The sequence below is a fragment of the Hypanus sabinus genome, chromosome 1 (genome assembly GCF_030144855.1).
Source record: "Hypanus sabinus isolate sHypSab1 chromosome 1, sHypSab1.hap1, whole genome shotgun sequence".
In the NCBI taxonomy this organism is placed as follows: Eukaryota; Metazoa; Chordata; class Chondrichthyes; order Myliobatiformes; family Dasyatidae; genus Hypanus; species Hypanus sabinus.
Window position 1 is genome coordinate 80,680,358 of NC_082706.1, and position 13,584 is coordinate 80,693,941.

General features: G+C 38.2%; 1 protein-coding gene across 1 annotated transcript in view; it reads right to left on the minus strand.

Moving 5' to 3' along the window:
• Nucleotides 1–2,744: 2,744 nt before the first annotated feature.
• Nucleotides 2,745–13,584, minus strand: part of LOC132395001 (brain and acute leukemia cytoplasmic protein-like) — a 34,894-nt gene continuing 24,054 nt past the window's right edge. Inside the window, exon 3 of the mRNA XM_059971338.1 lies at nucleotides 2,745–6,692. Within this exon, the coding sequence (XP_059827321.1) occupies nucleotides 6,579–6,692 (114 nt within the window). The 3' untranslated portion in view covers nucleotides 2,745–6,578. The remainder of the gene's footprint in view (nucleotides 6,693–13,584) is intronic.

Sequence of the window (13,584 nt, forward strand, 5' to 3'; positions counted from 1 at the left end):
TAGAGGGCTATCCCATCAGAACAGAGATGAGGAGGAATTTCTTTAGCCAGACGGTGACGAATCTGTGAAATTCATTGTCACAGGCAACTGTGGAGGTCAGTTCATTGGCATATTTAAAGCAGAGGTCGATAGGTCCGTGATTTGTAAGGGCATCAAAGGTTATGAGGAGAAGGCAAGAGAACAGGGTTGAGAGGGAAAAAGAATCGGCCATAATGGAATGGTGGAGCAAACTCAATGGGCTGAATAGCCTAATACTGCTCTTATCTCTTATGGTCTTCTGGTCTAAACTGGAACACAGATGATAATGAGGGGTTCAGATGGATGACATACATGTAGATGATGGGAAATCATTGCTGTTTGACAGATTGATTAATGAGCCGACTGATCCGTGTCATTGATCTTTGCAGAGCTCGTAATCAACTCAAGCATAATTTTGATTAAAGTGTTCTGACATTTCAACAGTACTTTGTATTAGCATTCAAAAATGATTTACTTTATTCAGTTGCAGACTCCTTAAGTGAGAGGCTTAGCATACTGAAACGTTCTTATATATAGCTGTCTCTCAGTATAGGGTGGATGGAGAGTGAGTCTAGTTCCTTGTCAATGTGGGTGATATACTGCCTTTTTTTGCATTTTAGTTTACAAACCATCTCCATCCTTTAATCTAGTTGCTGCAGTTATGTTTTCCACCCTACAAACCTTTTATGTAATGTATTGCTTTCAACATTGACAACAGAATACTTTGCAATTCCATTTTTCCCTTGTCCATCATCATTTTGAAACTATTTAAATGAACACCTGGCAGCCTGAATTGATATAACGGAAGCACAAAAGGGACCTGCCGCTCCACCTACCAAAAGTGGAACTTTCCAGTGCCAAACATTATAACTCCCATTCCGACATGTTGGTCCATGGCCACCTCCTGTGCCAAGATGAGATCACACTCAGGATGGAGAAGCAACACCTTATATTCTATCTGGGTAGCCTCCAACCTGATGGCGTGAAGATCAATTTCTCCTTTTGGCAAAAAAATCATTTCCCTCCTCCTCCTGTCATCCTCTATTTCCCACTCCAGCCTCTTACCTCTTCTCACCTGCCTAGTCCTTCCCCGAGGTCCCCTCCTCCTCCCCTTTCTCCTGTGGTCCGCACCCCTCAGATTCCATCTTCTCCAGCCCTTGACCTTTCCCATCTACCTGGCTTCACCTATCACCATCCAGGCAGCCTCTTTCCCCTCCCTTCACCTCTTTATTCTGGTGTCTTCTCCCCTCCTTCTCAATCCTGAAGAAGGGTCTTGGCCTGAAACATCAACTGTTTATACATTTCCACAGATGCTGCCTGACCTCCTAAGCTCTTCTGGTATTTTATGTGTGTTCATTTGGATTTCCAGCACCTGCAGACTTTGTGTTTATGAAAGGCATACTGGTGTCCTGAGGAAGGTTCTCAGCCTGAAACATCAATTGTTTATTCCTTTCCATAGATGCTGCCTGATCTGCTGAGCTCCTGCAGCATTTTGTATGTGTTAGAAGGCATATTGATGTGATAATTATTGGCCAACTAACTTCAATAATAATCTCTGGACGTGAATTTGAATCTCAACTTTTAACAAGGAATTTCAAGGTGCAGGAAGAATAAGCTACCTTGCAGTCCCTTACTTCAGTATCTGTGTGATGCTTTTGATATTTTTGAATTGGTTGCTCATGCCAGATTTTGAATAGCCTCCTGATTTTGAAGTAATCCACAAAAAAACTAACATACCACAGAACTAAGCAGTTTACTCTGAAGTAAATATCCATGAATTATGGGAGATGATGAAATTGTCCTTTGCTGGGGATCAGTGATAAATTTATGCAAAGTCACTCTGCAATTTAGATGAGTCAATGGGTCAAATGGTTTGCAATCTGTTTTGTTGACATAGCGACTTACACATAAGGAAAAGTGTATGGGGAAAAATACTTGGTCATTTCAATTTTATTTACAAATTAAATTTTATTTTATGCTATCACAGTCAAAGTTGCATTCGTGGTCATAAAATTATTCACAATCTTTAAATGTAATATAGCATTATAATCAATGGACAATTCACCATTATGCGTGTTGTGCATAATTTACTTGGGTACATAATAATATAACAGTAACATAAATGTAGGTAGAAAGATCATTAAATAAGTCAATGAGACATTCCTTTCCAGGAACAAAGAACAAACTAGATAAATAACCAAAGGTCCAAACTTATCTTGTTGATTCCGTACCTTAGATGACTGAGCAGCTTTGAGTGACTCTAGGAGATCTGTCTGAGAAGCCTCAGGTATTAGTATTACAATGGATCTGTACTTCTTCTCTTTACCTTTCATTGTTATTGATTGCTTCACTGCAAGCTTCCACTACTGCAAGGCCCATTCGAAAACCCTGACTTTCAGATTCTTGAGAAAACTGTCTTCAAAATAAAAGTTCACAATAAGTTTGTATTCTAATGGACATAGCCAAAGAGTTGTTTTTCTTTCATAATCAAAGTTTCATTTTCTTGCAATTGCAGCTTCTCTAGCAGTTTGACGTGTAGTTGTAAAATTAATGAGTTATGCTGCAAAATATTAAATTTTCTGGCAAGTTAGTTTTGATAAAATAAGCACTGTTGTTTCAGTATATTTGGACCTCTTTTGTAGCATATATAACCATAATGTCATCAAGGTACAGGGGACTTCATATATATTAAAAACAGTTTATCTTAGAACCAAATATAAAGTATGAATAGAAGCGACACAGAAATATTTCAAAGATCACACTAACTTAAATGTAATCTAAACCATATAACTAAATTACAGAAACTATACACAGAAAATCTCAAAGAAAGTGTCCATCACTGAATAGATATCTACTTGAATAAGACTGTTGGATTATTTTTTAAACATTTGGTACATGACAGGTACACTTGGCAGGTACACTTCAAATATCAATATTTTCATCAACCCATAAGGAAATGAAATTGACATCCAAAATTAAACAGCATTATGTATTCCCTCAAGTGAGGCATACCATTTTATGTATTCTCTCAAGTGAAGCATACCACTTTTATGGTTTTTTGTGATGTCTTAATACTTTCAATACAGATTAAGCAAATGTAATGAGAATAAATTATCATCATCCTTAGCTGTATCAAAATAATTTGAAGAATGAAGCTTATAGTATACTGAAGTGATAGGTTTTAATACTTGGCATTAGCTTACATGTTTCAATATAAAGTTGTGTGTGATTGTCAGGCACTGGGAGGTGATCAGTAAATATTACAACTTCTTGAGATGAAATTGCATTTGATGCACTCCGAAAAATATCTTGTCTGCATTTATGTTTTCTAACCATCTTAAGGACATCTTAATGCTGCTTTCCAGTTATGTTAAGATTCAATAGGCCAATTACATGTCTGGAGTCTTTTAAATAGACATTCTGCTTCCACTAAAAATTCAAACGTTAATAAAACTACTATGTAGATGATTTAAGTAATCATTTATAGACAGCCTTTCCTAATTGAGATTCAAAATTCATCTTCAAATATATGGTCCTTAAACAATGTAGAAAGAAACAGCATTAGCATTCATGGGCACTGCATCAGTGAATGTGTTTGATGATGATAACAGAGAGTTATATCATTGATCTATGTTAATTCATAACATAAAATTACATATACACTCAGTGGCAACTTTATTAGGTACACTTGTACACTTGCACATTAATGCAAGTATCTAATTTGCCAATCATGTGGCAGTAACTCAGTGCATAAAAGCATGCGGACATGGTCAAGAGGTTCAGTAGTTGTTCAGACCAACCATTAAGATAGGAAGATAGTTGGTGCCAGATTTGTGTATCTCAGAAACCGCTGATTTCCTGGGATTTTAGTCTCTATAATTTACAAAGGATGGTGCAAAAAAAAAATCCGGTTAGTAGCAGTTCTGTGGGGGGTTAAAAAATGCCTTGATAATGAGAGAGGTCAGAGGAGATTGCCAGACTGGTTGAAGTTGACAGGAAGGTGACTGTAACTCAAATAACCATGTGTTACAACAGTGGTGTGCAGTACAGCAGCTCTGAAAGCACAACACTTTAAACCTTGAAGAGGATCTGCTACAGTGGCAGAAAACCACAAACATGCACTCAATGGCCACTTTATTGGGTACAGGAGGTACCTAATAAGGTAGCCACAGATTGTTTATTTCTTTCAAATAAAATTTTGGCTATTTTTCCACATTGGGCTTAATGTACAATCCAACACATGTTCAAAATAGTGCAAGTGTATGGTCCAAATGTGTGAATTTTGTCATATAATTTAAAATAAATTTCTTTTCCTAGTACATTGTGTTAGTATTTTAAAAAACATGACTGATTATATTTTTCTCATGTTCAAAAGTATTGGAATAGCATAGTTTCTTAATACAGCTGAAAGATGATTTCTAATAAAATAAACATTTTTGGTAAGAATTTATAGTTAATCTCCTCTGAGTAAACATAGCTTGAATTGCAAAAATCAATTTAGTAGCTATAAGGAACTATATGTAATTTTTGCTGTTTGGTAGTTAATATGTTGAAAATGATTTTTTGAACAGATTGGAGCTTTTAAATGATACCAATTAATGCTCTTGTACCCAAACAAATATAACTTAAAGATTCCCTATGAAACCCCACATAAGGGCATAATTAGTAGAAACTTCCTACGGTGAGTAAATCAATCTGGGAACATGAACCTTTTTTTTGGATGAGCCTAACTTCCAAAATAAAAGTGAAAAACAAGAGATTAAAATTTATACTGACCAAACCTTATCTTGGAAATTCCATAAAAGTTTGACCAACTTTAGGTGTTTCACATTGAGTCAAAACAAGAAAGCTAAGCTGCAAATGTTTGCAGACACGGTACTTATTTTGTTGGATGGTGTTTCATGGAGCAGGACTGTTTTAAACAAATGTCTGAACTACCTCTCGGATGTCTCAAGTGTGTAATATTTAATGTTGATCTGAGACTTCCAAACAAAACCCATTATTTGATATTTGTTCCAAATAAAGTATTATAATTCATCTTTATATCCCTGGAAAGGGCAAAGCTAGATAAAATATTTATGGGGAACTGAGTGGGATCTTCTTCACTCAGAGGGTGGTGCAAGTGTAGAATTAACTGCCAGTGGAACAGGTGGATGCAGGTTCAACTGCAACATTTAAGGGAAGTTTGGATTAGTACATGGGTGGAAAGGGTATGGCGGGCTATGGTCCAGGTGTGAGTCAATGGGACTAGGCAGAATAACAGACCGGCATGGACTAAATGGGCCAAAGTACCTGTTTCCACTCTGTTGTGCTCTCTATGACTATAGTTTAACTGATATCCAGTTATTTGCAATGAAAACTACAGAAATGTGTTTTGGTGTTGTGCTCAGTATTGAAGGTTCAACAAAATATTTTGTTGGAAGATAAGGAAACATTAAAAAAAGGAACTGTTTGCATTGGATTGCAGATCATAGTACAATGCTTAGTGCTATAGATTTATTTACAAGAGATCATTTCACATACATGAGATGCACATCAGAGTCTTACATCCTTATGTAAGATACTAAAGGCCATCTGATGTCTCTGACACATCAGACACTTTCTAGAGTGGAGGGGAGCAAACTGAACAGGCAAAATCCTTACAATTCTAACAAATTAAAGTTAATGTCATGAAACCAAATAACACACACAGTACAATGAATTCATGAGACAGGATGGTAGGCTATAGAAACAAAGTGTGAAAGAGTTAAGAAATCCCATTTTGCTAAATGACATCATTTGTATTAAAAACACAGCCACATGATGGGCAAGTTGTGGATTTCCACTGGAAGCTTTATCTATAGAATGTTGGATGATGGCAAGGTGTTCTGATTCAGGAGGACTTGTGATAAACCCTGTACTTCGTACAGAAGTTCTACAGAGTTACTGACAATGCCCATACAATCATTTTTATACAACTGTGCGGTTTGTGAAACATTAAGCAGTAACTGTTATGTCAAACAGAAGAAGATACTAATATTATTTTGGAGGATGAACCAGGTGGAACAGAAGACACAGTGGTATAATTATTTTACACCTTTGAGGGGCAATACCAACTTTGTGGAGTGGAATCTGTTGCAATTGGTTCTAATCATGAAAATGTAATGTTATGTACCTGGGCAACAGAAAGGCAGTAAAGAATAAGCAGAAGTATTTTAAAGAACTTAAGAACAGCAATCCAGGTTACTAAGAGATGAAGTGTTCTTTATAATTAATGTAAAATCATCCATTTGCAATAGCTTTATAAGAAAACCCACATGCATATTTCAGATTACTTTGATTTGTATTCAGAATTCCAGTTAAATCATACATACATTTTGGTTTATTGATTTTAACTCTATTCTTTTTTTGAAGATCTAGTCATTGGATGAATCTTCAGATATTGGTTCTCAAGGCACAGCACAACTTTGACAGCTTTTAAGCATTTTGTTTCTTCAAGTCTTCTTCAAGTCTGGCAAAGGAACTTTTGTAAAGTGCAAACAGCATTGATTTTTTCTGTAAGATCCTGGTTAAGTTGATTGTTACTTCACACAGTTTTCCAATTTTCTTCCTTCTGACTCAATTGAACAGATGCTTTTGGTGACATGAATGTTGACTTCTTTTGCTAATACTTTCTTGGTTTCCTGTTTTTTCTTCTATATAAGCAGAAAAAAAGATTAAATTCAAAAGAAATTAAGAAAATCAGGTTACAATATAGAGCAGAAAAGATACATTAAAAATGTTGGAAGCTGAGTGTCCAATGTTTTGATAGACTTGCCATTCATACTGATAAAATATTGAAGAAAATTTATGTCTAAGGATATGTTATAAGTCTTCATTATCCAGTTGAAGAATTTGCAAAATCTATGGAATCAGAAGATAGAGTTCAACACCAGGCTTGGATTAGGTGACCTAAAGATGAAGTAATAAACCATTCCTAACAACAGGAAACTGACTCAATTTTGACTGGGCCTTATAAACTTGACTATATGCTGTATCTCACTGGAGTTTGTCAAGTGTACATAGAAGATATAACATTACAGCACAGTACAAGCCATTTGGATCACAATCTCGTGCCAACCTTTTAACCTACTCTAAAATCAATCTAACCCTTCCCACCTACAGTACCCTCCATTTACCTATTATCCATGTGCCTATGTAAGAGTTTCTAAAGTGCCTCTAATTTATCTGCCTCTACCACCATCCCAGGCAGAGCATTCCACAGACCCACCAGTCTCTGTGTATAGAACTTACCTCTGGCTCCCCCTCCTCCAACACTTCCCTCCAATCACCTTAAAATTATGCCCCCTGGTATTAACTGCTCGATCTTTGTTTATTTTCTGATCATTAGGGTTCTTTCAGGAATCAAGAGTGATGAGTAGTCTTACTTCTAAGATTTCAGTTTATTTTAAATTTCAAACAAACAAATGTAAGCAAGCTAAATAAAGAGCTGAGAAACGATGCTAAGAATACAAATATAAAAGAAGCAGTTCTGAAAAATCCACTTTTATAGATAAGATATGAAATTGCTTAGATAAGAACGAACTAGTAAATAGGCTACATAATTAAATCAATTACATCACATGGATAACGTGCTCATACTTAGCCAATGAAAAATGAGAAAGGTGATAACCTGTTAGTTTAGCTGCTATACCACTTTCTGCCAGTAAATGGGGATGAACCACTACTGTGAAAAGTACATGAGTTTGTTAAAAAGCACAAATTTTATATAAAGTAATATTTAAAAAGAACAGTGGTTTCCAACATAGCCATTTCTACCCTGGGAAGAAGTCTCTGGCTATCCTCATCATCTTGCACACTTTGATCAAGTCACCTCTCATCCTCCTTCATGTAAAGCCCTAGCTCGATCAACCTACCTTCATGAGACATGCCCTGTAGCCTAGGCAATATCCTGGTAAATCTCTTCTTCACCCAGTCTAAAGCCTCCACATCCTTCCTATAATGAGTCAACAAGATCTGAACACAATACTCCAGGTGTGGTCTAACCGGGGTTTTATAGATCTGCAACATTACCTTGTGACTCTTGAACTCAATACCCCAACTAATGAAGACCAACACACCACTCGTCTTCTTAATCATTCTATTGCAACTTTGAAGGAACTATGGACATGGACCCTAAAATCTCCCTATTCCTCCTCACTGCCAAGAATCCTGCCTTCAAATTCAACCTTGTAAAAGTGAATCACTTCACGCATTGGAGAGGCAGACTCCATCTGCTACTTCTCAGCCCAGTTCTACAATGTTCTACAACGACCCTCCACATTATCCACACAATTTCATCAACTGTAGGGACAATATAAAGCCATAGAGATCCCAGTCATGTTAGCAGAGAGCTTGGAACAATACAAGATATTGTTATGGAGATGACAATGGTTTTTGATAAGCCTAGCGGATGGGGTGGAAAGTAACAGTGTTTCTATATTATTCATTGAAGCCTGTATAAGCTCCAGTGTGTGTGTCCATCCCCCACACAAATTTTTTGTTATGCTAAATGCCCTGATTGACTTGGTTGTGTATGCAAAACTCAATATTGAACCCTGTTATCTATCAAAATCATGATTAGCCCTGTTCACATTTGGGAATTCCAGTTTGCCTGTCATAATCAGCCTCCATCACATTTTGTAAGGAGTACCAGCCAGGCTGATACTGGGAGAGGAACAGCCCAATGCCTGACCACAATTACCTTAGCTTCACTATAGCCTAGTTTTTGACAAGTTAGTCCATCAAAAATTGGCATTGAAGAGAGCAAACACATGCTGCTTCAAATCAACAGCAAAATCATACAGCTCAATTGCAACATAGAATACAATTTGCGGTACTTTTTGATGACTTAGATTTGAACCTTTGAGGTTGATAGCTAATATATTTCATCACTACTTTCATGACTGAATTTTCTAGGAATCATCATAATCGCATAAAAGTATGAACTTATTTCAATTTGTTTTTTAATTATGAATAGGGTTGGAGCTGCTGAATTGATGTTTGCACCTAGCAAAAACTGTTTCACCAACTAAGGCAGTAAAAAGGAATAATCTTGAAAATTACTCATCCTCTGACTGAAAAAGACTTTTTGTGTAGGTAATTTAAACACAAATTCTTTGCATTGCCACATTCTCAATGCTCTTTTTTGGTGGAAATTACACGCAATACATAATTACTAAATTAAGGATAAAGGTCATTTGTCATCCCTTGGTCCTTTCAGTGTGTCTGCTATCTTTGATAGTTAACCAGCCTCCTCCATTCCTTACCCCGATGAGGTCTGTGAGTGATGATGTGGAATTAAGGAATAGGTTCTGAGAATCTATCCCTGGACTGGATTTGATGATCAGAAACAATGGGAAACTGCTTAAACAGATTTGAATAACTCCTAAAATTTTATAGAAAAAATCATTTAAAATGAATGTTGGTATAAATTAATAGTATAACTTCATATTGCCTGAGGCTGGCCTACACTTGTCTTTAAGTATATCGCCAGGGGCTGCATTTCTGATTTGGGCCCTGATGAAGAGTCTGGGAACAAAACGCTGACTCTTTGGTCTTTTCCATACATGCTCCTTGACCTGTTGAGTTACTTTAGCACTTTGCGTGTGTTACTCTGGATTTTTAGTGCCTGCAGAATCTCTTGTGATTTACTTACAAATCCTCCTCAGGTCATGAATGGCAAACCAATATTTTATTAATTAATTTATTTAGAGATACAGTGCAGAACAGGTCCTTCCAGCCCAATGAACTAAGTTGACCACCCATTCAACCCTAGCCTAATCACAGGACAATTTACAATGACCGATTAACCTACTAAACAGAATGTATTTGGACTGTGGGAGGAAATCAGAGCACCTGGAGGAAACACACATGGTCACAGGGAGAACGTGCAAACTCCTTACAGAAAGTGCCAGAACTGAACTCCAAACTCCAATGCCCTGACCTTCCGTGACATTGTACTAACCACTACGCTAACACGGTGCCCTATACATACAGACTGTAGATAGAAATGAGCATTTGGGAGAAGCATTTGTTGGCTGCAGAGGGCAGATGGCATCTTTTGCTGTACGGGAGCTCAGTCTGCAGCAATAACTGAAAGACTGAGTTTTATAACATTGCCTATGGTTAGCCTACACTGTATATTATATGTATAGTATGTATATTGTCAGGCTGCTGCATTTCTGAGTTGTGAACTGTTTGGCTTGTGAACAGCTCTCAGGAATGGAACCCTTCTGTAACCTGAGGATGTTGTCCATGAAGGAAAAATCCAACTGTAGTGAGTCAAGGACAGTGAAGTAGACAAACCAAGTGCTCTTTTTCTTGCCATGTAGTTGAAAGAATGGAGCTTGCCATTCTGTGAAACTGTTTTGGAAACTCCATTCTGTGAACTGTTTCTGCTCAGGAATGGCTGAATCAAAGCACTTAAAAGTGGATCAAAGCACTTAAAAGATTGCCACATTGGCAATCTGCTGAACATGAGATCATTTCCAAATAAGAAATTATTTGTCAGGTGTTCTTCGGTAGGATAGAACGTGCAGCTATATGAATATATGAATATAACCTGAGCCTAGCAACTGACTAATCTGGCTGAACTTCCTTGGTTCAAAGAGAACAAAGAGACATTAATTCCAAGTTGTCACTTGTGAGGAGGGCAATGAATTGATGCTGCTTTGGACCAGAGCCAATGAAAAGTTGATACACATTAGCCAGATAGGCAGATGCCAACGCAATTGAAATACAATATTTTGAATGGATAAGAAAGAGAATAACAATGAAGGGCTTCGGATGCAAAACAGTGAGAACCTCCAGAAACTAGCTATCGCAAGGAGGGGGCACATGCCACGGGCTGGAAAAAGGATCAATTGGCTAACAGGAGATCCCTTATTAAGTGTTATAAATTGGAGAGACGGTCTGAGTGAGCATTGGTACAAAGAGGACAATAGAATTCATTATTTAAATTGTTGGCCGGGGTCATCATAGTTACATTGATATTTATGTGGAGACAAGAAAATGCATTAGTCTGGCCTCTGGAGGCACAGCCGGGTAGTGATCAGTGGGAGCACAGTTCCATTGGCTCTTCTGGGCTGATCAGGTGAGACACTGAAACCTACATAATGCCTGAACATAGAACTTTGCTTTTTCTTTAAGTAAGTGTAATGCCCTAGTTAAGATTTCTATTGCTATGCTGTAGGTATTTCATTTCAACATCTGTCTGCAAAAGCAGAGTGTCCTGTTGGAAGATGTTTTGATTTTGGCTCAGATAAGAAGCCTTGTGGTTCAATTTAGGAATGTGAGTCGGCCAATCAGGATTGTGGGGAAGAGTTTTCTGAAGGGCAGTAGTCTGGTTTGGGAGCTCCAATGGTCTTGTGCTCATTGGACTAGTTTAACTGTAATGGGCCCTTTTACTTTCTTTTTCCTTTCTTTTTCTGATTAACTGTTTATTAAGGCTGAAAGTTGTAAATATACTTCCTTTATAATTTTAAGGAGTGTACGATCTGTTACTTCTGGCCCACCAACAATTCTGCATGGGCAGCATTTACACAGCATTTGCTCAAATCAAGGCTTTGTTGATCAGAACATTGCGATGTTCCTTTTTGGTTGAACCCCAAATCATACAGATCCTTGACATATATTGTTTGTGAAAGGCAGCCTGCTCACTGCTGAGTTACGTGGCTGCTAGCAGAGATAGATAACAAGCCATGTTTGTATATGAGCCCAATGAGAGGGTTACATATATAACCAAGCACAACCTTGCTGTCTGTAAAAAAAAAAATTGATATGGTCTAGTTCTGTGTCCAGATCATTGGTTATTATCGCTGCCATCTCAATTGTTAGAACATCAGCAGCAAGTTCAAGCCTTGGTATGTTGAGATCTGGCTTGGGAGTAAGCTTTGCCACAACTAGGATGAATCCACCTTCACTCTATCCAACAACATCTGTGACCTTCAGGTAAGCAACAGCAGCAATAGCAGAAGCTGCAGTTCTCTTTCATTTGGGCTGTAGATAGTGGAAATGTTTTGTAGGTTCTTGGATTTTTGAAGCCTTTAAAATCCTGAAGGGAAGAACACCACTGCGGCCACTGCTCATGTTTCTCTTTAGGGAGTGGGACATGTCTTCCACAAGTGTCCAAGGTCAACTCTCTTAACATGAAACATCCCTGGATACTGACCGGAGCAGCAAATCCAAGAGGGTCAAATAGACTGTTGTTAGTCGATAGCGTGCCAAGATGCACAAAAGGTCTTTCAGTATCAGTGACCTGGAAGGTAAAGGTGGTGCTTATGAGGTCCCATCCAAGGCCCACATGATGCTACATAGGAGGGAGGTCCTGTACAAAGTCTTTGGCCAGATCTTCAGATGGGAAACATTGCACAACCTCTGCAGTTTTGGATGCAATCTTATGCAGTCTGAGATTAGACTGCACCAACATGTCGAGTGCTGTTTTCATCATGCTAACTGCTTCTTCTGCATTAGAAATGGATTTAAGACCATCATCAACATAGAAATGTCTGTCTACGTACCTCCGTGCTTCACTACCAAATTCCTTCTCTCCCCCGATAGGTGTCCTCTTAAGGCCATAGATTGCCACAGCTGGAGAGGGGCAGTTACCAATATGTGAACTCTCATGTGGTACTCGAGAATCTCATTGTCCAGTTGGTAGTCATGACACCACAGAATCTGACGTCATCTTGATGATCTCTCACTAGGAAGCTGCAGGACATTTGTTGGATGTCTTCCATTACTGACTCACATGAGAATCCCAAAAAGACTGCTAATGAGATCTGTCCCTGCAATAGCACATTATTTATGTCTTTGACAATGCATTTAAATCAAAGACAATTCTTATTTGTGCATGTTTCTAGAGATGGTAAATACCAAAGTTGGGGAAATGCCAGTTTTCTTTGTTGGAATCTGGTGGAGGAGCTAACATTGCATGATTGTTTTTGGAGAATCTCTCCATGAACTCCAGGTAATGATCTTTCATTTCTAGTTTCAGTCCCAATATGTGACTGAGGGACATGAGTCGAATCAGGGCCAGCTCTCTGTTGTTTGGTTGGGGTTGTCATGGAGACTGGAAAAGAACAGGAACTACCCAAATGTTTGACTCATCTTTTCTCAACTCTTTGTTCATGATTCAAAGGAAGACCTCATCTTTGATAGAAGTTGCCAGCTTATAATCAACTTCAGAGCAATAGAAGACAATATTGCCTAAATCTGGTTGAGCAGAGGTAAGCACAGTGTGTCAGGGCACTTGGTTTGGTTACCTGCAATCTTCTCTTTCATACAGATTCAGTTCTCAAAGGGACTGAAATTACTTGGGCTAATGTTCTCCAGGACATTAGTCTTTAATGTGCTTACTGTGGGCTGATCTTGCAGACTTCACCCACTGAGACTCAACCCAGCCCCAGTCATCAGGCACAAGGTGCATTGTGCTAACCATTGCACTGTTCACGAGGCCGAGCAGCTAGCTCGATGCTCAACCCAATGTGGATAGAAAGCGTGCAAGGAGCTGTCTGTATTCAAACCCAGGACCACTCACCTCAAAGT